Source organism: Callorhinus ursinus, unplaced genomic scaffold (genome assembly GCF_003265705.2).
Source record: "Callorhinus ursinus isolate GAN/ISIS: 27379988/994484 unplaced genomic scaffold, GSC_fseal_2.0 scaffold56, whole genome shotgun sequence".
Classification (NCBI taxonomy): Eukaryota; Metazoa; Chordata; class Mammalia; order Carnivora; family Otariidae; genus Callorhinus; species Callorhinus ursinus.
In genome coordinates this window covers 286,248-310,921 of record NW_027397118.1, presented here as the reverse complement: position 1 = coordinate 310,921, position 24,674 = coordinate 286,248, and the positions used below count along the sequence as shown (strand labels likewise).

Sequence of the window (24,674 nt, the reverse complement as noted above, 5' to 3'; positions counted from 1 at the left end):
CGTGAGCGACCAGGATCTACTTACCCTCCTGTTGGCCTCACAGATGAGCAACAGAGCCATCGATGGAGCCCCAATTCCATTGCGTGTCAAGCCTAGCCAAGGCAAAAATTGGCCAGGAGGGCACAGCTAGGCTCCCAGCAGTATCTGCTCCACCTGCAGCCTGAGCGGATGCCTTCGGCTGCAAGAGCAGGACATGCTGCCCCACCCCAGCATCCCAAGAGAGGGGAATGGATGTAGAAGCCCACAGAGTGATTTCTGTGGACTCTCTCTTTGGGGCTGCAACCATACCGTAGTGGTTATTAATGAGGAGCTTCCATCTGTTTGAGAAAGGCTGGGGTGGGAAGCACCAGAGGCCACGGCAGGGCCATTTCAATCCACCGCACAGGGTAGCAGCCTGTCTGGGCCACATCCATGGGCAGGGAAGGAAGGCCGGCTGGGTTGGGGTTGGCTCTGTTTTTCTGCGACTGTATTTCTCTTGGTCTGGCCAGACAGGCCCTCACCTGGAATCTTCCCTCACCTCCTTTCAAAGACTCAACAAAGGGATGACGCAGAGGGAACCAGAAGAATGTAGTACAGAAAAGCTCAGAGACCTGAGTGCAGACATGGCCCTCTTTGTCCAGTGAAAGTTGGCATGACAACTGACCACTGCTGTTTGCTTTGAGGGAGACGTGAGTTACCTTGGAGAGGAATGTGGATTCAGACTTACTCTTGGCAGACTTTACCACAGGTGTTGCCCCCAGCAGGCATGAGAAATGTGACTTCCCCCCAAGGAGCCCTGTTTCGGTGATCTGTACCGTTTGCCTTGAACTCTCCTTGGCAGAGATCTGAGAAGGGTGCTTTTTGTTTGCCTCTTTGCTTCAGAACGAACACTCATCTAGCATTGTCTGCCATCTGGGGCAATGCTTGTGGGGCTCCATGGCGGATCTCAGAGTAGTCCCCTGATTGCATGCCAAGTCGTCTGAAGTGGAGAACGGGGGATTCTTTTCATGTCCCTTTGTCTCTGCAAGTTGGTGGTGGTGTTTTGGTGGCCTTCCTCCCAATCACATGGTAAGAAGCGGAAGAAAAACAAGCCCTCATTTAAAAAGAACAGTAAGGGGAAATCCTTTTCCAGGCTGCCTAGGTCTGGAATCTAGAAGAGAAGCAAGAGGAATGGAGTTCCTGACACTGTTTTGGGCTTGTGGGGCAGTGGGCAGTGCTTGGGGATCCGCTGGCCCCTGAAAATGCCTACAGGAGAAAGTGACCTGCAGCCTGACTTGGCCACTGTAAAGCAGGGTTGGGGCAGATGCTTTCGTGCAGTGTCGGAGCCCTCAGAGCCCCGAGAAGCTAAGTGGGAACCAGACACCCCCTTTTGGGTCAGGAAGTCTGGATGGCTAGTCCCGTGTCCTGTCGCCGTCCTTCCTTCCAAACAAACTCCCGGGGGCTCTGCGGTCATCATCTTTTCAATGTGGCTGAAGCACCAAAGGAAACATGGTGGCTCGTGTCACTGAGTAGCCTGGGTGTGGCTGGATTCAGGTATGTGCTACCTGACTGGGCAGGTGGGGAGCAGGGGCTCACCCCAGGAACTTGGGCTAGAGATCAGAAGAGTCCCCATGGTAGGAGGAAGGACGGTTCTCTCCAAAGGAGGGGAGAATACAAGTTGGGCAAACAAACACAGCAGATGTCCGCTACAACCCTCATTTGCCATTTACAAAGCTCATCTTTGCTCATAGGCGGACTCTGCAGTGAGTCACCGCTGCACCCCACAGCGAGGGGCAAGGGAGCCATAAGGAACCCAGATAGGAGCCCTCCCACAGATTGTCAGAGTCCCACCTGGTCTGCTTAGGTGACAGAGCCTGTCATCTTGGGGTTGGAAAAGGAGAATCTGTAGATGGCTCGAGTTGGTGAATGTCTTGTCTGTGAGCTGTCTGCCAGAGACAGTGGGCTCTACTGGTCTTATCTCGCTCTCCTGTGGTTCATGAGACCACACCCAGGGAGTAATGAACAGGGATCATAAATAATGAACAAACATACTGTAGACAGCAGGGGAAAGGGTTGTTGTTGTTTTTTTCCCAAGGATTGAACAAGATGAGCAAAGCTCTGCAGCCTCAGTTGTGCATGCTCCACAAAATATAATTAAAAAGCTGTGCACACTGCCCCCCAATGTATAATATTATTCCTATATCAAACATCATGTACTAATAAGAATACTTCATTATGTCAGCAGAAGAAATGGTAATCTAGCATCTGCCCTAGTCAGGCAGATGGGATACCAGAAATGTTACTTAGATTTAGGCAGTAAAATCGACATTGAACCAATTTGCCTCACTCGCAGGCTTTTACTGTGTTTAATGAAAGCTCATGTCTTTACATAAGGCATTATAGAAAGGGCTCCTAAGTGACAAAGCTCTCTGTCATGTCTTCACAACATAACCAATGAATTTAACACAATGGCTTTGGATTTTCCCAGAAGTGAGCATAGAGTGGGCAACATAAGGTGTCTGTGTCCTGACCCTTAGAAAACCCATGAGAGGGGCGCCTGGGTGGCTCAGTCCTTAAGCGTCTGCCTTTAGCTCAGGTCATGGTCCCAGGGTCCTGGGATCGAGCTCTGCGTCGGGCTCCCTGCTCAGCGGGCAGTCTGCTTCTCCCCCTCCCTCTGCTTCTCCCCCTGCTCATGCTCGCTCTCTCGCTCTCTCGCTCTCTCTCTCTCTCTCTCACACACACACTCTCTCTGTATCTCTTTGTCTTGAATGAATAAATGAAAAAATCTTTAAAAAATAGAGGCACCTGGGTGGCTTAGACGGTTAGGTGTCTGCCTTCGGCTCAGGTCATGATCCCAGGGTCCTGGGATCGAGCCCCACATCGGGCTCCCTGCTCAGCAGGGAGCCTGCTTCTCCCTCTCCCTCTGGCTGCCACTCCCCCTGCTTGTGCTCTGTCTCTCTGTGTCAAATAAAAAAATAAAAAATCTTAAAAAAAAATATAAGAAAACCCATGAGAACCAAGGTTAGGGTTAAAAGGGAGTGAACTCATGCCGGTGAGTGAGGGAGTAATTCTAATTAACATCAGTAGGAAAAGGGCCACAGATTCTGGCCCCTAAGGAGGAAGACCAGTCAGCATCCAAGGTTGGGAGACAGGATTTACAGCCAGGGGTTGAGATGGCGGGGTGGGTTGGGGAAGCACATTCATCCTGGCCCACAATTTAAAGGCCCCCTACCTTCACAGGAAGGAGTCATGTGTAGAGCCGCCATTTTAGAGCTGAAGAGTTCCTAAACAATCATGTTTCTTTCAGCCACCCAGCCAACATTAACTGATCATTCACGATGTCTAAGCACTGCTTGGGGCACTGTGGTCAGTGAACAAGACAGACAAGGTCCTTGCCCTCATAAAGCTCATTGGAATGTGGGGAGACGGTATACAAGTAAATATATATATCAGGTGTTGGTACATGCTATCAAGGAAGAGAAGGCAGGAGAAGGGGAATGATAGAAGGAGCAGGCTTTTTTAGCCAGAGTGGTCTGAGGAGGTGACGTTTGAGCAGAACTGGAATTTAGCAAGGTATGCAGGTCTCTATTTCAGAGCTTCTCAATCTTTTGTCCATCAAGGGCCCCTTCAATTTTTTGCACCCATGTTTTATGAACTGTGAGATTCCAAAAGGACTATATTTGGCAAAGACAGAGCTATGACCATGGAACTGGGTTAACCTGAGTGAAGCAGGGTCACCACAGGAAATTGACACAACCCAAGTCCAAAGCCGGGGCAACACATATAGGACATGTCCAAGCTCACTGTAGCTGGTCAGTGGTAGAGCTAAGGCCAGGCCCCAGATCTCCTGAGTAACTAAACTGGGGTCTAAGCCGTCACAGTAAATGGAGCATTTCCTAAAAACACTGACATGGGTTAGGAGGCCAAGGCTATCCTCATAGGAGGATGCACGTCTAATACTAAGGTGGAGCCCCAGGCCAAGGTGATAACGCTGACCAAAGAGGGGTGGGCAGACTCCCCAGCTCTCTGGGGACTTCTTCTGCCCACTCGACCTGGGGTTGTGGTGCTTGTTAGTGGCCACACTGCATAAGAACCTGGGTCTTCTGGCTCCAAGTCCAAGACATGATGTATGCCTCTAATGCAAGGCCAGGGTCCCAGGATTCAGACCAGCCACACTGCCATGAAGAGAAAAAGGGACAGAGCTCTAGAAGGCAGTGCTCTGAGCATCACACCCTCCTGGAATGAGAGCTGGCATGTGGCCCCCCTCACCCCCACCACCAAGAGTCTTGGGAAAGGGCAAGGTCCACGCTGTTTTCCAGATAATGGCAGCAGAGGCTCTGTCCTGGAATCACAACAATTCCTGGCCTTGCCCCTGGCTCCGTCTGGTGACAATTGGCAGCTGACATCATTGCTTCTGGCCCGAGTTACCCCTTATTAAAAATGGCATCTTTATAACAGATTTCTGCAAGTCACTGTCAACAGGACATATCCCTTATTTTGTACCAGTCATTCCCCTGGGGGACTGATTTGTTTAATACTATTATTTTAAATAACCCTTCTATTCTATGTTATTCTTAGAATATCAAGTTTTAAATATAGTCTTAATTACTAAGGGATCTTATCTATTTTTTTAAATAATTTTTCTCAAACCATACAACTTCATCCCACTGTGAAATAGCTGGATTTTAAGTTGGATCTTTCTTCTCTTCTTTTCAAATAGCTGAAAGATCCCATTTGTGCTCACACGCTTCACTCAAGCCCAGCCTGTAAGGCCAGGGGTCACCCAGCCTCTGGCTTGTCCCGTCCAGGTTTTGTAGCTTTCTGCCTTTATTAGGAGAAATGTGCTCATGGTCAGGCAGCCTCCCCAACAGCTGACTTTGAAGCTGGGACGAGCTCCCATCCATGAGCAACCCAAGTGTCCACTGATCGGGGCATGGCTGAATGACTCAGGCCCCACTCAGACAAGGGGACACTAAGCAGCCAGTGACAACTCCTGGATGATAGGCACACCGTGTGATTCCGTTTCAGGAAAGACAGTATGCACACAGGCTCTCAGATAATAGGACTGAAATATATACTAACATGTGGTTGGTGCTTCCCTCCAGGTGGTGGGATGATGGCTGACTTTTTTTTTTTTCCTTCTTTTTTGCTTAGCTGTGTAAGTTGGAATGCCCCCTAAGTGTTCCAGCAATAGGCCTTTCCGTCAGAGCTGGAGAAGTCAGGGAAGGAGGAAAGAGAGCTGCCATTTAAAAGTGATGCACGCTTAGAGTAGAACGAATGGCAGAAGTCACAGTGGTTTATGGGGGACACATTTTTTTAAAATTTTAATAGGTGGCTGTTTGTTTTAATGCCTATTATGAAAAAATATAAGTTGTACAATAACCCTATGTGATCAGCTCCCCGCTGGCCTCTCTGACCTCATCCCCTCCCTCTTCCTTGTACTTACTCCATTCCAGCCCCACTGGCTCTTCACCATTCTTCTAATACACAGGGTACCCGAGGGCCTTTGCACTTGCTGTTCTCTCTATTTGAAATGTCTTCCTCACATATATGCAGGGTTCGGTCCTCATCATTCAGGCCTCAGTTTCACACTCCACCTCCTTCCCTGGCTCCTAACTCTGCACCCCAACCCCCATCACTCTACCCTTCTTGTGTTCATCACTCTGTAATATTTATTCATTTAGTTCTTTATTTTCTGTCTTCCCCAGCTACACAGTGAGTCATTTGAAGTCAAGGGCTATGTCTGTCCTGTTCACCACTGCCTGTACGAACAGCACCTGACATGTCGTAGTCAGTTCTGTGGATGAGAGGAAGAGGCAGCCATCCCCATCAAGATAGCTCTGGCTCTGCCAGTCAAGGAAGCTTAGACCAGAGTGAAACTTCTGACCTCCCATCAGGGCCTCCGGGTCCCACTGCCTCTGCTCTCTTGGAACTCTGGGAAATCAGAAATCAGGGTCTCAACATAGTTACCTTGTAAACACACACATCTTACCTCTGCCCAGCCAGTGGTCTCTGAGCCAGTCATTCAGAACATGGATATCCTCTGACCCCCCCCCAACACCTCATTCATTTAGGTCAAGACACTGCTGCCCTGGGTAGGAGGGGGACCCAGACCCAGGAGACAAGACTAGAAGCTTAGCCCTGCTTTGGCACTGATCGGTCTCTGACTTTTATACTTTTCTTTTTAAGATTTTATTTATTTATTTGCGGGGGGGAGGCAGTGCACAAGCAGGGGGAGCATCAGGCAGAGGGAGAAGGAGAAGCAGGCTCCCCGCTGAGCAGGGAGCACGATGCAGAGCTCGATCCCAAGACCCTGGGATCATGACCTGAGCCTAAAGCAGATGCTTAAGTAACTGAGCCACCCAGGTGCCCCCTGGTCTGTGACTTTTTAAATAATACCAGCAATTGGCCATTAATGGGCCTGACTGTGTGCCAGGTCCTCCCCACACGTTCTTTAATACTGCTGACAGCCCTGGGAGGGACAGTCATTATCCCCATTTGACAGAGTGGTGAGGTTGACAACCTGCCCACAGTCCACACTGTTAGCAAATAGGAGAGTCAGGGTGTGTCCGGCTCCTAACAGGTGCTCATTATATATTTGTGGAATGAAGGGAGGGAAGGAGGGAGGGAGGGAGGGAGGGAGGGAGTCCTCTAGGGAACTGGGGCTGCTGCAGGCCGGAAACACCCACCTCCCATCCACCCCTGGCCCTGCCCACACAGTACCTTCTGGACCACTGTTGACTGCTCTGCTTTGTCCTCACTCTTGGCGGCATCCACAGAATCAGGGGCCAGGGTCTCTCCTGCAGGTCACACCCCACTAGGCAGGACACTTTGACCCTCTGTCAAGTGTAAGTAAATATGAGAACCGTTGGTGGGAGCTTCCGCAGGGAAGAGGAGAGGTAGGGCCTTCAACAAGGCCCTCTCTCCGCCTGTGATCCTTGGGTGCCTCCCCTCAAGCTGGTCTGCTGTTCCTGCCAGCATTCTCAGGCTGGCCGGTGTTTGTGACGTCTCCCACTCTGGGTCTAGCTTCCTGTTGACACGTTTTCCAGGAGGTTGGGTGGAACCCTCCATCGGGAGGAATCATCAGACCCACGCCCGCGCCAGACTCAGAGCAGCTCTCCTGACTGGGATCTCTGGCTTCCAGTCCCACCTGCCGGCCCAGGAAGTGCCTTCTGTTCCATCAGTACACATTTCCCCAGCACCCTGTGTGCCTGCTGGGGAGGGGGGCTCTGGAAGATACAAAGAGCCCGCTTAGAGAGTGCCACCTTGGCATGTTCTAGTCCCCTCTCTGGAGTCCTGTCTCTCTCCCTGTCTGTGCAGCCGGCTCATGCACCACCATCCATGCTACTCCCAAGCCCATACTGTAGGTCCTCCTCTTGTATCTCTCACCACTAGTATTCTTCTTGGTGTCATTTACTCCAATTATAATTTAATTAATCATTTGTGAAACTGCTTATTCAGTATCTACCTTCTGCCATAGAATTCAGGCTCCATTGTGTCTGCCAGCTCACTCTTAGATCCCCAGCACCTGACACAGTGCCTGGTACATAGTAGCTACCCAAACAATGTGTGAAAAGTGCATTAGGGCATGAGTGAATGAATGAACAGAGATGTTTACAGAATACCCTCAAAGAACCCTCCAAATTATTGGGAACTAGAGATTTTAAGACAGAAGGGGGAAAAAAAATCTTTCTGCTTTGCAATTGATAGATGTTTTTCTCACCTGGTGTCACCCACCAGTCCCCCACCTCAGGGGAGCACTAAGGGAATTCAGAGGCCTGTGGCACAATGGAGAAGCTCCGGGAATTCTGTCCTTGCTCTGCCACAAGCTAACCATGTGCCTGTAGGCAAGTCTTTTCTCTCTAAGTTAATGGTTCCCACCTGGAAAATGACTTATTTCTATGTTGGCTCCAAGGAGGACCATTTCCCTGTCCCAGGCAGAAGGCATCATGGTAGGAACATGTCCTCTGTTATCAGATGGCCCCAGGGTTGATTTGGCAGTTCAGCAGTGTCACTGGGAAACCCCTGTACCCGTTTGATCTGCCATCTTCAGGGTGGTGGCATTTAACCTCACGGTCACAAGATGGCTGCCATAGCACCAGTATTCACTTTCTCACACAATCACATATAGAGGCAAGAAGCTAGGGAATGGCTGGTGGAGGGACAGCCATGGGCAGGGGAGCAGTGGAGTAGGGAGACAGGAAAGCTGTTCTCAAAAACCTCTCTCTTTGGACCAAGAAGGAAGACCATTTCTCAGAGTCACTTCTAGCCAATTCCCCTTCAGTCTTACTTGAACTGGATCACACAGTCACTCTTAGCTGCAAGGGAGGCCGGGAGAAGACCTCACCGTGGGGAGAAGGGAGTGGCTATTGGGTGGCAGCCAAAGCATCTGACACACAAACCCTTCAGTTGGACCTTGGCAGATACCACTTTATATCGTTAGCTTTCGTGTTCTCAACACTCAGCTTATTGTCCAGAAGGAGGACCCCAGGGAGGAAGGGACCAGGCCTCAAGGGCTTCGAAGTCTGATAAGATCTTACCTCAGGCTGAACCCAAGTGAAACATGTCAGGAAATTCCTCTTGATTAATGACTCTCCCCCTTTTCACTCTAGTCCTCTCTCCTAGCCAAAATGGTCCCCCCTGTTAGACAGGGAGTACCTGTCTCCCACTGAGAAATATGTGTTGTTCTTTCAAATAACCAATGCACACTTTTTTAATGAAACAAAACAAACATGTGAAGAAAAGAGGAAAAAAGTCACTGAATGCCACCGCCCAAAAATGATTATTGATGATAATTTGTTAAGCATCCTCCCCCCTCCCCCGTACTCCCTCCACACCCCTTCCTCCTACCAACACCATCACACACAAATGTAGTTTTATAAAAGTGGCTGCGCAGGACACACATTATACTCTCACTGGTGTTTCCATGTTACAATCCTGTCCAGGCCCCGTGCTGTCTGACGGGTTCTGTGGAGCCCCTAATTGCTGGCGTGTGAGTCATTAACTCACGGGCATCTCACTGGTCACTGTTGGATTGAAAACGTGTTCTGTGCGTCCAGGGAGGTCCTAGGCCACCACTGCAAGGCAAGGGTGTAGCTCCAGGGCCATATCCCCATGGCTGACCGCATCTCCCTGACAGTGGGGAACCGTTGTCAGCTGTCACGCAAGTGAGGCGCTCAACATTGACGCTAACCTAGAAACAGCTTATGAATCCCCGGCTGTGATCAGAAACACATTTTATAACGTCACTAAGCAGCCCCCAAATCAGGAAATTCAGCTTTTCAACACAGCTCCTGTGATGTCCGTTAGGTAAATGAGCAGATGCTCTGCTCCAGTTCCAGGAACACCCCCCTCCCTGCCCCACCTTCCTTTCTGTGGCTGCAGCTGTGGCTTTCTCCTGGCAGGCGGTGGTCCTCCCGCAGCCTCCTGGCTGTCCTGCCCTGTGGCCCCAGGTTACGTCCTCGCCTCAAGAGGACAGACGCACGGGGCGGTCAGCCAGCTGCACCTCCCCCTCACCAAATACAACAACAACAATAATAATAACAGCAGGACTGATTGAGTGCTTACCATGCCTGGCACTTGTCTTTATATAGCACAATTGGACAGGAGAATTAGTATTACCAGGCCCATCTCCATGGAAAGCTGAGGGAGCTAAAGCGCTAAGCAGTTAAAGAAATTGCTCAGTCCCACAGCTCAAGTCTGGCTCCCAAAGCACCCCCTTAATCTAGATCCCTAACAGGACTATGGTGGGGGACAGAGAGACAGCTCCAGTGCAAGAGAAAGGGAGGCAGAGGAGGGGCATTTAGTCCAGCCTGGGGATGACGTGAAAAATCGTGTCTTCCAGCAACTTTGGGCCCTGAAGTTCCTGAGCCTCCGGAAACTGGGAGTAAAACTGTGTGTTGGTGTATTTGTCACAATCTCAGAAGCATCTGTGTTTCAAAGAAAGAGAATGGCTGCTGGGTCGGACTATCCTCCACGGTCCCTTCCAGCTCCTGAGCCTGTGGTTCTGTGACCATATAAGGGCAGTGTGCCCATGGAGTCTTACTGCAGTGCAGCGCTGTCCTGCACTGAGAGGGGGAAGCAGAGAGCGAAGAGAGCCCAAATCCAGGCCTCCTGCAAGGTCCCCAAGGCCTCAAAGACAAGGAGCCGAGGCAGGGGAGGCTGCGGGTCCCTCCTTGTTTGCCTCTCCCCAGAAATCTCAGACTTGCTTTGGAGAGGGGAGGGGCTTGGGTGCCACCCTCCCTCCCTCTCCCCGTTTCCACCTGAGATCTCCTCCCGCAGTTGCGTTGCCAGGTTTCCCGAGTCCAGCTGGTGGCTCCTGTCCAAGGTCAAACACTCAGGGCTGGAGAGTCAGCCCTTGCTTGCTCGCCATGTTTCTTCCGGTTTGCTAGCTTGTTCCGCCCCTCAGAGTCCCTGAGTTTGGGGTGGGTGCCATTGCAGCATCTAGCTTGGCTTCCCTTTGCTACCCTGGCTCTGTAGGCGTAAGAAACCTGGTGGATTCCCACCCCACCCCAACACTCACACACACACACACACACACACACACACACACACACACACACCCCGCCTCCGTTAGCGAGCTCCTTGGAGAGGGGTGGGGCTTGCGCATCTGTCTACTCCTGGCTCACATAGTTATGTCCCACTCTCTCAGAGTACTGTCCAGAGCCCAGCGTTGTGCCAAATAACATGGAGAAGAGGAAGTGAGATGGGTGGGATGTGGTACCTGACCTCCAGGGGCTGACAGGCTGGTGGTAAAGACAGAAAATTAATAAACAAGTCTAGCAGGAGCTGATCTCCGATTATTATGGTTCTCAAGGAGCAAAGCACGTTTTAGTCACGACTCTATTAGTTGTAAGTGACAGAAACCCAAGTCAAATTAGCTTAGGCAAAAGTAAGAGGGAATTATTGGGCGTAGAGATAGGATTAGCTTCAGGTATGACTGGATCCAGGGGCTCAAATGATGTCTCTGGGACTTGATTCGACACTCAGATGAAGATCAGTTTATAGGGCTATTGCAGTATGATGACAGAGACGCCACCAACTGTCGCTAAGTTGTCGCAAGCAGCCTCACTCCTGCTTTCCAAATTCTGGTGTCATGTCCTCCAGGGCTCAGACCTGAGCTGTCACAAGAGTCCAGATTCCCCTGGGCTACCTCTCCACCCCCTGGCCGGGGACAACTGGCTGGCTTAGTCAGTAGAGCATGTGACTCTCAATCTCAGGGTCATGAGTTCAAGCCCCACGTCGAGAATGGAGCCTCCTTAAAAAAAATAAATAAATAAAAATAACCTTGACTAGACACCTCTCTTCCTTGCCCCACCCTCCTTGGGCTGATACTGTAGGACATGTTCTGATGCTCACTTTGTGTGTGAGATCTCTGGATCCTCTGGGAGCCTGGATATAGGGATCTAGGGCAGAAACAGCCCTGCCTCTCAGCATCTGTCTAGTCGTCATGAATAGGGTCTCGAATGCCTCTCTGATACCAGCTGTGCTGACCTCAGGGAAGTGGCTTAATTTCTCTGAGCTTCGGTTCTCTCATCTATAAAGAGGTGATAATAGTTTTTATCTCTTAGGATTGTTTTGAAGATTAAATGAGAGAGTATATGTAAGGCACTGAAGGCAGAGTAAACCCTCCAACATCCACTGCTGTTATTTATTTTGTTCCTTGATACCAAAGAAGGAAATTCTGTCTGGGGGGTTTTGGCTTTAGAATGTGGATATTACTACTCATAGCTACCATTTATTATGTACTTACAATAGGATGGACACTTTGCATGTATTACTCACAACAGCTCCTCGCAGAGGAGAAACCCAAGACCTGAGGGCTTAAATCCTTTACCAGTGACACCCAGCTCATCAGTGATAGAGCTGGGGTTGTCCACATCTGTCTGACTCCTGAGCCCAAGGAGTCAGCCTCCCACTGCTCTACTCTGTCTCTCCGGATGACATGGGGAAATAGAAAATAAAGGGGCCTTAAGTGATACTTTAAAGGATATATGACTCAAATCACTGCCAGGGGAGTGGGGGGCAAGCGGAGAAGATGAGGAAGGAGGCATGAAAGCAATACTAGAAGGACTGACACTAAAAATGTCAGTGTTTTTTTCCTGAGCCGTGAGATTACTAAGAGTATATTTTGTTTTGTTTTGTTTTGTTTTCGCTGTTGCTTTATATGGTCCAACTTTTCTTACTTGGTAGTAAGGCCAATATACTTACTACTTGGTAGAGGCCAGTGTAAAATTCTACCCTGAAACAGGAAGCCCAATTTTAAGCTACTATAAGCCCATCTGAACAAGTAGTGGAACTAATAATCATGACTGGAGCAAGTTTTCCCCATATTGCATCATTTCTGCAAACCTCCCCTAAAGCCAGGATGAGACCTTCCAAGCGGTTTTCTACCCAGTCCAGCCTGAGGACTGAGGTGGGGAAGAAGAGTGAAGTGTGCTGGGGGACCCATGCTCTACTCCTGGGCTGAGAAGACATTAGGCCAATTACTTAATCTCTACTGGGCTCACTTCCTCTTCTGTCAAATAAGTATAATAAAAACCTACCCTCCCTGCCTTATTAGGTGCTGTAATGACTGATACTAATGGGTATGAAAAATTATAGTTCCGTCCCTAGTGGGGGCAAATCCTGAAGGCAGCCAAGGTCTAGAGAAGAGTGGTAAGGCCTGCTGGTCCAGAATGAAGAATGAGAAACACTGCACTGGCTTCTTGGGAGAGTGTATCATGGGGACTCGCAGATCCCAGCTGCCCCCCTCAGGTCACCCAGCGGGTCCCACCCTCGGAGGGGAGTCTGGTCATGGAGCCTGGGTAACAGCGGGCTTTTTTTTTTTTTTAAATAATTCTCAAAATGTCTTTATTCATCTTAAATCTAGAAGACACCGCTGCTTGCTAAGAGAAAAATTTGGAAGGCATTAAGAAAATAACTATTTTATCAACACTATAAAACCATTCAGGAGGTGTAGATTGTGATCATAAATCTATTCAGAAAAAAAATTGCAGAAGTCTTGGTTTGATATTTCCCCCTTTTCCTCCCTGGATTTCTCATGGCATTTCTCAGTTTGCAATGTAAGAAGAAACCTTTGACCATATCCATGGCCCTGCCTGCATCTTTCACTAGGGGGAAGGTGTTAGAGCTTTTCTCTGAGTTGTTCATTCACAAAAGGCTCTGGATGCTTTAATTTGGAGCATTTCTTTTTGAGCTGTAGTGTCAGATGGCTTAGAATGCCCTGACACAATTTGATTGCTGGCCACTTTATCCTTAGTCCTTTCCCATAGAGAGGTGCGTAAGCAGATTGTCGGAGTGTGTCTGCAGACCCCAGAGCTCTGCTCTTTGGTAGATGTACCTATCTTTTATACAGTATTTGTAGGTGATTATGTTAAAATTGGGGAAGAACTCCTGTGGCTGTCCCTTTTGTAGTAGAGGCACAGATGCCCTTGGTGGTTATGGGATGGAGGATGCGCAGCAGCCCCTACTCCAGTCATCATCCATGCAGAGGAAATCTGGAGATGTCTGTAGTTACTTGCTTGACCAGCAATTACAACAGAATAGCGGGGTTTTTTATATAGAAGTTGTCTAAAATTTACAGTATATGTCTTAACTTACCATGCTTTACCATTACGTGCTTCATGTATATGAATTTTTCAACAGTATATTTCCATTTTATCCCTCCCATCCTTTGTGCTATTGTTGCATAAGTTTTAGTTTTATATATGTTATAAATATCACAATACCTTTTGTTTAGCCTTTTTTCCTCTCATTGCTTCAGTTTGGATAGTTTCCATTGCTTATTGTTCAAGGTCACTAATCTTCTATGAGGTAATCCCATACGGTGGAATTTTTATCTCTGATATTGTATTTTCATTCTCTAGCTGTTCCATTCTGTTCTTTTTTATGTCTTCCATTTCTCTACTCATTATGTCCATGTTTTTCTTTAATTCCTTGAAAATATTTTAAATAGGTGTTTTTAAAGCCTTAATGTTAATTCCATCATCTCTGTCACTTCTGAGTCTGCTTCTATTGACTGATTTTTCTCCTAGTTGTGGGTCACACTTTGCTCCTTTGCATAGCTAGGAATTTTGTATTGGATGCTATGTATTAAAAATACTATATTGTTAAGTATCTCATTTTGTTGTCCTCATTTAAAGAGTGTTGGACTTTATTCTATCAGGCAATTAAGTTACTTGTGGGTCAGCTTGATGTTTTTGAGTCTAATTTTTAAGCTTTGTCGGGGCAGGTCTAAAGTAGCTTTTACTCTAGGGCCAGTTTAGCCCTACTACTATGGCATGAGCCTTCTAGAGCCTCTGCTGAGTGTCCTCGGTGCTCCACAAGGGCTCTTCACTCTGCCTGGTCAAACTTGCACATCTCCCAGCCTTGGGCGAGATGGAAGTGTTCAGCTTATAAGCTCCATGATGCTTGCTCCTTGCTGAGCTCAGGCAGTCCCACCCTATTCAGCCCAAGACTCAGGGAGATGCCTGTTCATGCATGGGGAGCTTCCTGTCTCTCTCTCTAGTTTTCTCTCTCTGGTGCTTTGCCTCTGGAATCCCAGCTACCTCAGCCTTACTGAACTTCGATCTTTACCTCATCAACTCAGTAAGACTGCTGTGCTCCACTTGGGCTCTCCCTCCCTGCATTGAGGGCTGGTAAATGCCTCCAGGTGGAAAGCCGTGCCAATCACAGGACTCACCATATTTGTTTCCCTTGTCTCTGGGATCACAGTCTTGTACTGTGTCTGAAACTGCTTGTTTCATACATTTTCTCTAATTTTCTAGTGGAAGGTAGCAATTTCCTTTAAGATCCCTCTGGGGTAGTGCACCAGTGATCCAGACTGAGTGTATCCTCCCTCCAGAAACTTGTGCAGAAATGGATTTAGGGTTAAAGAAGTCCACGAAAAGTCAGAAGGGTCATTCTGATCTGCTTCTTAGAGAAACCCAGGATAAAGACTCACCACCCAGTATCAAGTCAAATTTTAAAACAAGGATTGTTAGTGTCCATCAACTAGGGGTTGGATAAATAAAATGTGGTATATCCATACAATGGAATATAATTGGGCAATAAAAAGAAATGGAGTACTGAAAAATGCTGTAACACAATGACTCTTGAAAACATGATGCTAAGTGAAAGAAGCTAGTTATGAAAGACCACATATTGTATGATTCCATTTATATGATATGTCCAGAATAGGTAAATCTATAGAAATAGAACACAGATTAGTGGTTGCTTACTGAGTGTGGGGGTGGGGTGGGGAGTGACTACTAATAGGTAGAGGGTTTCTCTTAAGGGAGGACAAAATGTTCTAAAATTAGACTGTGGTGATCACTGCCCAAGCTCGTGAATGGACTGAAAAACATTGACTTGCACACGTTAAGTGGGTGGATTGTATGGTATGTGAATTATATCTCAGTAAACTGTTTTAAAAAAAGAATTGTGAGCCATTTCCTTCTGTGCTGAAGGTAATGAAGGGATGGAAAGGTGCTGTGGTGGGGTGGAAGAGAAGCCTCAGCTCTTAGATGGATGTATGTATATACTGTAAGTAGTATTCAATCCTGAACTGAAAAAATGTGACCCGTGAGGAGTGTGCACGGTTTTCTTGGGGGAGGCGGTGGCTCTCGTTGGACGTTAGTCTTCAGACCCATTCGCTCCTTAATTACTTCAACCGGAAGAGAATTCTTGCCAAGTTTTCATTTTATCACCTATTCCCAGCCTTCTCTCCTCTCTGGAACCTGGTCAGCAGTGAGCATGTATTGAGTGACGACTGTCTGCAGGGAGAAGGGACTTTAGGGCACATGGAGCCTTACCCCTGACCTCAGAGGAACCTGAGAACAGGAGAGCAGAGAGTGTCACATGGCCTCTGGGAACTGTGATGTCACCTTTATGTCCTCTGTGTCACTGTTCAGAACCACCAGAATAAGGGTGACAGGGTAGTCAAATCCCAGCCGAGGATGCAAGAGTGGGCACACTCCTTCTGTGGAGTCTACGGTTCATTTTAAATGAGGCCTCTTACCTTCAAGCAATGTGAGTTTTTTGCGAAAGAAAAATTATTATTCATTTGCAGCCTTCTTGTGGGGGTCTTTTTTTTTTAAGATCTTATTTATTTGTTTGAGAGATAGAGCAAGAGAAAGAGAAGAGGGAGAAACAGGCTCCCCGCCGACCCCAGGTCATGACCTGAGCCAAAGGCAAATGCTTCACTGACTGAGCTACCCAGGCACCCCGCAGGCGTCTTCATCCATATAACTCTAAGTGGAAATTTAGGTTAAGACCCTGAGCTTTGCTTAAAAATACTAACAGCTAACATTTATTGAGTGCTTACTGTGTGCCCCTCCTGTTCGAAGCACTTTAAAGTATAATCACCTTGCCGGCTGATATTTCTCTCACTATATATAAGGAATGTAAAAAGACTATGTTCCTTTTTGCTACTATTCTGTTTTTCTGCTAAATTTTCAGTAATTTGGTAGACTCTTCCTTCAGCTCAGGAATTCAGCATCCAGGTCGGACCCAGCCCTCAGCTAGCTAAGCCAGGAGGTCGGCCCCGGAGCCTTCACAGGCCTGGTGCTCTTGGTGCCACTTGAGGACAGTGCACTCATCAGATGTGGTGTGTGTGCTTTTTCTCTAGGATCATCCACGAAGATGGCTTCTCTGGAGAAGACGTGAAACAGTACAAGCCTGTTGTCTACAGCAACACCATCCAGTCCCTGGCAGCTATCGTCCGGGCCATGGACACTTTGGGCATCGAATACGGTGACAAGGAGAGAAAGGTAGGCTGCTGAGCCCATGGGTACCATAAGGAGAGGGCCTGTCCTCTTTAAAATGTCGGCTGCCTTACGGAAGGCTAGTCACCAACCTGAGCCAGGGCACCAGTCAGCCTGGCAGATTCAGTCAAACGGGCGTAGGTCATGGGCACACCTCCAAAGCAAAGTTGCCAACAAAGACAACAGCCACCAAATGTCAGGGTTTATTTTGTGTATGACAAAGGGTTGGTGATATCCTAAATTGGGACTCCCACGGCATTGTACAAGGACTTGCCTTTGGGCAATTAACTTGAACAGAAGTATTTCTCAAACCAAACGAGCACTACCTGAGCACCATCTCCCCTCCTTAGGAGAGGGTTCCTTGCCTTCTTGGGAGCGGGGTGTAGCCGTTTGATTGTGACTCTTTCCTCCTTTACACCAAGGAATGTGTTGTCTGCCTCTCCCAGGTGGGTCTGAGGACCTAAGGGGCTCTCCTTCCTGCAGGAAGTTGATCTCCTAGAACAGAGACTGTTTTACTTTTTTTTTTAAAGTTTTTCTTTAAATTCCAGTGAGTTAACATACACCATTAATATTCGTTTCAGGTGTACAATTTAGTGATTCAACACTTACATATGAGGGACTGTTTTTCAGTTGGGATCCCAGGTGTCTGATAAATGGTGAATGGAGTAAGTGTATAAAAGCCTCTTATTTGCAAACATTTGCATTAACTGTAAGACGGAAGCATATACAGCTACGCTTGGCAAAGCTAAATAAAAGAGAGAGGGAAAGAAGGAAAAACAAACTTAGAGAATTCTATCCAGAAGTGGCTCTTTGTCCCCTGGAGGGACTGTGAATCCCAGCAACCCTTTCCCTCTGTCCTGGACGGCAAAAAAGGGGAGCAGACGGGGAGGTCTTTGAGCTCCTGGGCCCCCTCATTGGAGCCTTTGGATAGAGAGAATTCATCTCTGATTACTGTGTGATTCAGTTCTGCGTTGTATACATAGCCTGTCTTTGCTAAAAAAAATCATCTCCCTCACAGAGAAAAACTATCCTTCCCTCTGGGTCTGATGAGGAACCTGTGACCGATAGCTTTAAATGTAAAATTCAATATTTTATACCCAACATTCTAATGCTATGGGGCAGAGTCATCCCAGCTCTGGCATGGGCTGCTTCTCCCCTGAGGGATTTGTTGACGGAGGGTGTGTCCGAGGCCAGCCTGGGCCAGGGAAGCCAGGGCCCCATCATCCACTGCTCCTCTGGGAGGCCAAGTCCAGCAGCTGGTTCTGCAGAGGAAGCTCTTCCCACCCGGGGGACAGGCTTTGGTTTCGGTCACAGAGCCAGGGCCCATGGAAAGAGGGGTACTGCAAGTGCTTGTCTTATTTCCATTAAGTAGAAACTGATGGCTTCCAGCGGGCCAGGCATTGTGCTGGCTGTTGGGGATCCAGGAATGAATGCAGCGGGGGTGGCACCCCGAGAAACCAGGCATTCAGCACATACCTACTTACATCATCAGAATCAGCCAAGGTGGTTACAGGGCTCCATTCATTTTAATAATAATAATTCTGGTAATAGGGAGGGCTGTCATTTACTGAGCACCTCCTCACTGCCAGGCACTGTGCTAAGCATTTTACGTATGTTAAGTCATTTTAATTAACCCTCGGGCATGAAAGCCCAGAGCAGGAAATGGGCCTGGGGCTGTCTTTAGACAAGGACAGACCATGGGCCTCTTGGCCAGAGAGAGAGCAAAGTGCCTGGATCTCGGTTCCCCAAATGACAACTACCGTACACAAGGCATATGTGTCCACAGCACGTACCCTCCACACTTACACACACATACATAGATACATGGCCTATGAGATCTGCCAGGCGTATATGTGTTCACTGCCATGCCTGTCTCCCAACCATTTCCTTCCTGAAAACTTCCTGCCCTGATTAAAACCCAGAAAAGTCATTATGACTTTGGAATGCTTTCTCCTTCAGTTCTGAAAGCACTGCTGCTTCCTGTGGGATTTCTACCCCCGCCCCCCCCATACACATTTGATTATCCTGAACAGAGAGGTGATTGCTTGGGAATGGCAAGGAATATGATATATCAAGGACTGTGCTGGGGGCCCCTGGGGCCTCTGTGGCTGTTTCTCTTCTATGAGGTTTCCCCCCTCAAGACAGTCATCAAGTAGGAGGCCAGGGAGGGTACCAATACAGAGGGAGACCAGGAACAGAGTGGAGATGCCCGGGAGAGTCCACTGGACATGGTAGTGTTGGAGCCCAGTCCTGTTACAGTGGGTGGCACCATGGCAGGTGTCTGACCCATCCCGGGGCAGCACAGGCTCCTCAGGCACAATCCTCCTGGCTGACAAAGGCCTCCAGGCCCTTGGGCACCTCCTCCCTCTTTTATGTCACCTGTGAGGAGCAGAAACATTGACCCAAGACTCAGGCCAAAGTGAGCCAGACAGCTGGGGAAAGTATTTTCTGGAAGCGCACTGGCATGGATTTGCAGTCTGGAAGCTGAGTGTAGGGACCCCTATATTAATCTGGGTGGGGTATAGAGGCAACTACTTCAGACTGAAAGCTTCCCCTGGACCTGGAAGGGACATTTGTGATGAAACTTGACTATGAGAAGGAGCCAGCCATGGGAGCAGATGGTCGACAAAGTTTCCAAATAAGCACCAAGGGCCTGAGAGAGGAGTGAGGCTGGCATGTTAGAAGAGAGAAAGCCTGAACCACACCCTGGGAGAGGGGTGGGGCCCTGGGGTACTGGATGCCTTCCAGTCAGGTCTAATGACAGCCAGCCAGATGGTGCCCAGATGCCCTGACCCCAGGGCTGGGTCTCCAATCTCTTTCTCTTTCCTCTCTCAGGAGTCCAGGGGGGGCCCACCTGGAGGATCTGCTGTTTAGATGTTGTAAAAACTGCCCCATGCAGAGCATATCCAGATTTGTGTTTTGGCCTTGAAAGACCTCCTTTACTCTCTTGGCTTCTCCACCTCTGCCCTCCTCCCCCAACCCATCATGAAATATCTAGAGGAAGACAACCCCACATCCAGAGTCTGCTTGGGCCAGCCAGCTTTGCAATCTCCTTACAAAGAAGCATCTAGAGGCTTCCTTGCTGTACCTCATTAGAACAGGGGTCCCTGACTTCTCTTGGTAGCTGGCTCATCACCCATCCTGGCCCCCCAGTGGAAGGAAGAGTGACTGGTTTCCCCTTCAGCCTCTCTGGGCATGAGCCCAAGGCTGAAGAAGCCGCTACATGAGGCAAGCAACAGGGATCCCCTTACATCAGTCTGGGGTTTCCACGTCCCGTGCCCCAGCCACACCAGACCACAGACCCTCTCCCCAAAGACACCACACACTCCGATGCCTCCAGGCCTTGGCTCAGGCCATACCCTCTGCCTCCAGTGCCCTTCTCCCCTTCTCTTCCTCCTGGAATTCCTCCTGTTGAGTGAAGCCCAGCCTAGCTCCCTTCTCTTCCGTGAAGGCTTTCTCTTCCAGCCCCTTGACAGCAAAACTCACCTCAGAGCTTTCCCTCCATTGAGCACTTACTCATGCACTGGTATGAATATTGGTTATGTTACTCTTTCCTTAAAGCAGCGACCCTTGCGCTCTAGGGTGATCAAAACCCATTTGAGCAGCTAATGAAAGCAGAGAGCCTTCTCTCCAGAATGGTGCATACATGCACACATCTGGGAAATTTTGCATACAATTTCAGGGGGCTCTGGCACTCATAAAGCCTGGAATAAGAACTCTTTTGTGATTTCAGGTCCTTCTGCACAAGGCCTGTGTCATTCATCTTTTGGTCCCCTCCTCACCCTAACAACCTGCAAAGGGCTCAGAATATAGTAGACCTTCAAAAAAAGTCCCTTGAATGGAATGACATGTCTAACTTCCTTAGCTGTCAGAGAAAAGGAAAAGTATCTGTAATTCATCACTAAATGAGTAGATGTTGATTGAATACCTACTATGGCTAGGCTTTGTGCTAAGTATTCAGAGGTATGTGACACAGAGCCTTTAAGGAGTTGATCTTGTTAAAACAGATGAACATATGGGAAGGGGGAAAAAGAGACAGAGAAGGAAACAAGGCCTAAGAGACTCTTAATGACAGGGAACAAACTGAGGGTTGATGGAGGGAGGTGGGTGGGGGATGGGCTAGATAGATGATGGGTATTAAGGAGGGCACTTGTTGGGATGAGCACTGGGTGTTGTATGTCAGTGATGAATCACTAAATTCTACTCCTTAAACCAATATTACACTATATGTTAATGGACTAGAATTTGGAAAAAAAGGAGTTGATCTCCTTGGGTAGACAGGGCTCACAAGCTGAAGGCGCTCAGCCCTCACAAGGTGGTCACTGACCTTGAGGCAGGGGTGTGGCTTGACAAGGGCAGATGTGGGTAAGGAAAAGGACTTGAAGCAGGAAGAACAGGAGAAAAGGCAGTGGGTTGATCGCGACCAAAACAGATCTGAAGGACAGAGGAGGCCAGTGGCCAGAACAGAGGGTTAGGATATGGTAAGGTGTGGGAGAGTTAGAAGGTGCAGTGAGGTCCAGATGGGGTGGGCCTTGGAGGGTGCACTGAGGAGGTTGGGTTTGATCCTGCTGGCAGCAGGCGGCCATTGATAGATTTTTGAGCTGGGGAGGGGTGGGATGAAAGTGAGTTTTTTAGGAGATTCTCATGATGGGCCGTGTAGGGGTGGGGGGCTAGTGGAAGGAGGGCTGCAGGTGGGGAGGCAGGCTGGGAGCTACAGTGAATGACAGGCATGCAGAGCGCAGTTCTCCAGGGGGGGTTGGAAAGGAAGGGTGGCAAAGTGACGTGTGGTGATGAGAGGGGGGTGAGGGCGTGGGATTGATGGGCTGCTGGGGCAGAAGGGCGAGGATCAGGAGACTGGCCGACTGAGAGCCGGTGAAACCTGGGGCAGCAAGCACGAGGTGGGGCTGGACTGGGCCCAGGGTGCTGAGTCTGCTTGCAACCTAGTGGGCTGCCCGGTGGGAGTGATCAAGCAGATGGATCAGAGAACTGAGGTTTTAGGAACTAAAGGTAATGATAGTAGTGACTTACAGTCTGTATGTTTCAGGGCCCGGTTTAAACAACTGACGTTATTTACTTAATCCTAACAACCACCTGTGCAGTGGGTGCTATGGTTGTCCCTTACAAGTGAAAAAAAACGAGGCCAGGAGGCTCAGTGACTTGCCCAAGGTCATGCAGGCAAAATATATACGTATATGATCTAGATAGGACTCCTGTCGAAACTGCCATCCATATGATTCAGATCCTGAGCAGAGTCCCGTTTAAATAGGCACAGCAAAATCAGGCACAACAGGTCTTTAAAAGAATCTCCTTCTCTAGCCTAAGTTTCTCTAAAAATATACGAAGAGACCCAAAGGACAGCTCCCGCTGCTTTTCTCGCATGTCCTTTCTGTCGTCTTCCCCTTGGCTGCCCCACCCCTACGGTCTTGTGCGCTGTCCCCCCAGATCCTGCATACACCCCCTCTCTACCCTCAGCTTGCCAGTCTTTCCCTCCTTTGGCTTCTTTCTCCTCTCTGCCCCACCTTTTCTCTCCCTCTTCCTTCCTCTCCTCTCTGCCTGTAAGAGGGGTTCCCTCTCTTGCTCTCCTCTCTCCCTGTCCGCATCTGTTCCTCTCCTTCCATCTCTCCTTCCCCCTCCCACCTCCTTTCTCCCACCCTCTCCTCCCCCTCCTTCTCTTCCTCTCTCCCCCTGCTTCCCTCTGCTCTCTCGCTCCTCGCAGCCCTCCTCATTCTCATGTAAATCGTCTTAACCTTTGGAGCTGAGTCTCTCCCCCTCCTGCTTCCTGGGTTCTCAGCCCAGGGCCTGCATCTGCATCACAAAAGCAGAGAAACTTGTCTGGCAGAACTGGCCCGAACTCAGACATTTAGAAGAAAGAAAGGCTGGGGGACACCGGACAATTACAGGATTAGAAGGTTCACTTGGACCCATGGGGGGATGGGGAAACCACCCCATGTTAACAGATTTTATTACGTACATATAAACATACATAACATTTATGTGCATGTCTGTAGTGTACTTCCGTATGTAACATACATTGTAAACTAGCGGGGCAGTAGGCAGAAGTAATGCCTTGAACTTGTAGGAGGCTTTATTCAGTTGAAAATACTCTCGTTTTCATTTGTTCACCATCTGTACCGGTGCTTATTTCTCTCATTAAAATAAACCTCTCGAGGACAGACTATAGGTCTTCAGTGCAATGCCTGACACAGGAAATATACCGTGTTCGTAGCCCAGCTGTACCACCATCTCTATGGCCCTGGGAAAATTATTGAACCTCCTCAATGCTCAGTGTTTGTGTCTTTAAAATGGGCATAATCCTAACACCTTCTTCATTCTTCTGCTATAAGATTAAATGAGATAATGCATGCAAAGTGCTTAGGATAGTGCCTGACACAGAGACAGTTCTCAGCACGTATTAACTCTTGTTCTTTTTGTTACTGTTGTTTAAAATTATTGATAAGATCTTGGGCGCCTGGGTGGCTCAGTTGGTTAAGCGACTGCCTTCGGCTCAGGTCATGATCCTGGAGTCCCGGGATCGAGTCCCACATCGGGCTTCCTGCTCAGCAGGGAGTCTGCTTCTCCCTCTGACCCTCTTCCCTCTCGTGCTTTCTATCTCTCGTTCTCTCTCTCTCAAATAAATAAAAAATCTTTAAAAAAAAAAAATTATTGATAAGATCTTGATGAATTATCCTCACAGGGGCTTAGTGAGGAGTGGGTACAGTTTTATCTGCATTTTGCATGTTAGAAACAGAGGCACAAGGCACTTAATTGGCTGCACAGGGTCACTGACCTAAACAGGACTGAAGATGGGTAGTGGCTGGTGTGGCTGCCTGGTTCTCCTCTGTCCCCCCAAGGAGCTTCGTTAGAACTGCCCATCCCCCCCCTACACACCCCCCGAGATAATGGTAGCACTTTGGGGAGGTAGAATCATGTTTCACACTTGGTTTCCAGAATGTCATTGGATCTCCTCTGGTAAAAGAAATCTTGACATTTAAGTCACACAGTAGAGCTCAGAACCCTATCTTTTTTTTTAATCGGAAATATTGTGGCATCTCTACGGCACATTCACCCTGTAGTTTGCATGAATTCTGAAATGGGCAGAAACAAGGATGCTGTCTCGCCTGTGTCTGCCTGAGTTCCCTGGGGCCTGGAGAAACCTCAGTGGTGGTTGTCAGATCTAATGGGGGCTGGGGGAGGCGACCGATGAAGGCCTCAGTGCACCCGTGCCCAAACCTGAGGCTGGGAAGAGGCTTCCGCCAGGCGGCAGCATGCACACCTGCCACGCGCTGCGCACCTAGGCTCTCCACAGCTACACCAGCCCAGGCTGGGTCCTGCTCTGACCCTCTGCCTGGCCAGATGGGTAGAGTTGAAAACTCCTCCATTCAAGACCATCTAATTCTACTGCTCCATTTTGCAGATGGGGCAAAATAGACCCCATCTGGCCCAAACAGGAAAGGGACTTACTCAAGGGATGATGTGGCAGCCCCAGGACTAGAATGTCAGGTTTCTGGAATCACGGTTCACTTCTCTTTCCATCTGACCAGTCTGCCTCAAATTACCCAGCCAACATGGGGCCTCATTTTCTTTCATTCGGTTTGTCAGTCATTTCGCAAATACTTACCAAGCACTCACTTCCTGGCAGACCACACATAGGACAGCAGGGTTGGATACCAAGATAAAAAGATGTAGGGGCTCCCAAGCTTGGGCAGAGATCGTGTTCCTAGGATGAGAAGGTAGACTTTGTGATTTCTAAGGCCTCAAGCAGCTCTGACATTCCAGCTCTGCAGGACTCTATGCAGCCAGGTCAGCTCCCTCCCTGCGGTCCAAAGCCAGATCAGGCCCCAGGCTCCAGCTCTGGGACTGACGCCCGTCGTCTAAGCCCTGCCGTAAGGAGCCCCAGATCCAGCCACTGAAACCTCGGCCCAGGGTTGCAGCACCAGCCTTGTCAGCCTGCATGTTCTCCACATCACTGTG

General features: G+C 48.8%; 1 protein-coding gene across 4 annotated transcripts in view; it reads left to right on the top strand.

Moving 5' to 3' along the window:
• Positions 1 to 24,674, top strand: part of GNAO1 (G protein subunit alpha o1) — a 170,536-nt gene that overhangs the window by 69,388 nt on the left and 76,474 nt on the right. For all 4 annotated transcript variants that reach the window (XR_012375765.1, XM_073884401.1, XM_025852425.2 and 1 more), the window contains exon 3: positions 16,568 to 16,709. Coding sequence is in view for 3 of the 4 variants with exons in the window: in XM_073884401.1 (XP_073740502.1) it covers positions 16,568 to 16,709 (142 nt within the window). In the remaining variant the exon portion in view is untranslated. The remainder of the gene's footprint in view (positions 1 to 16,567; positions 16,710 to 24,674) is intronic.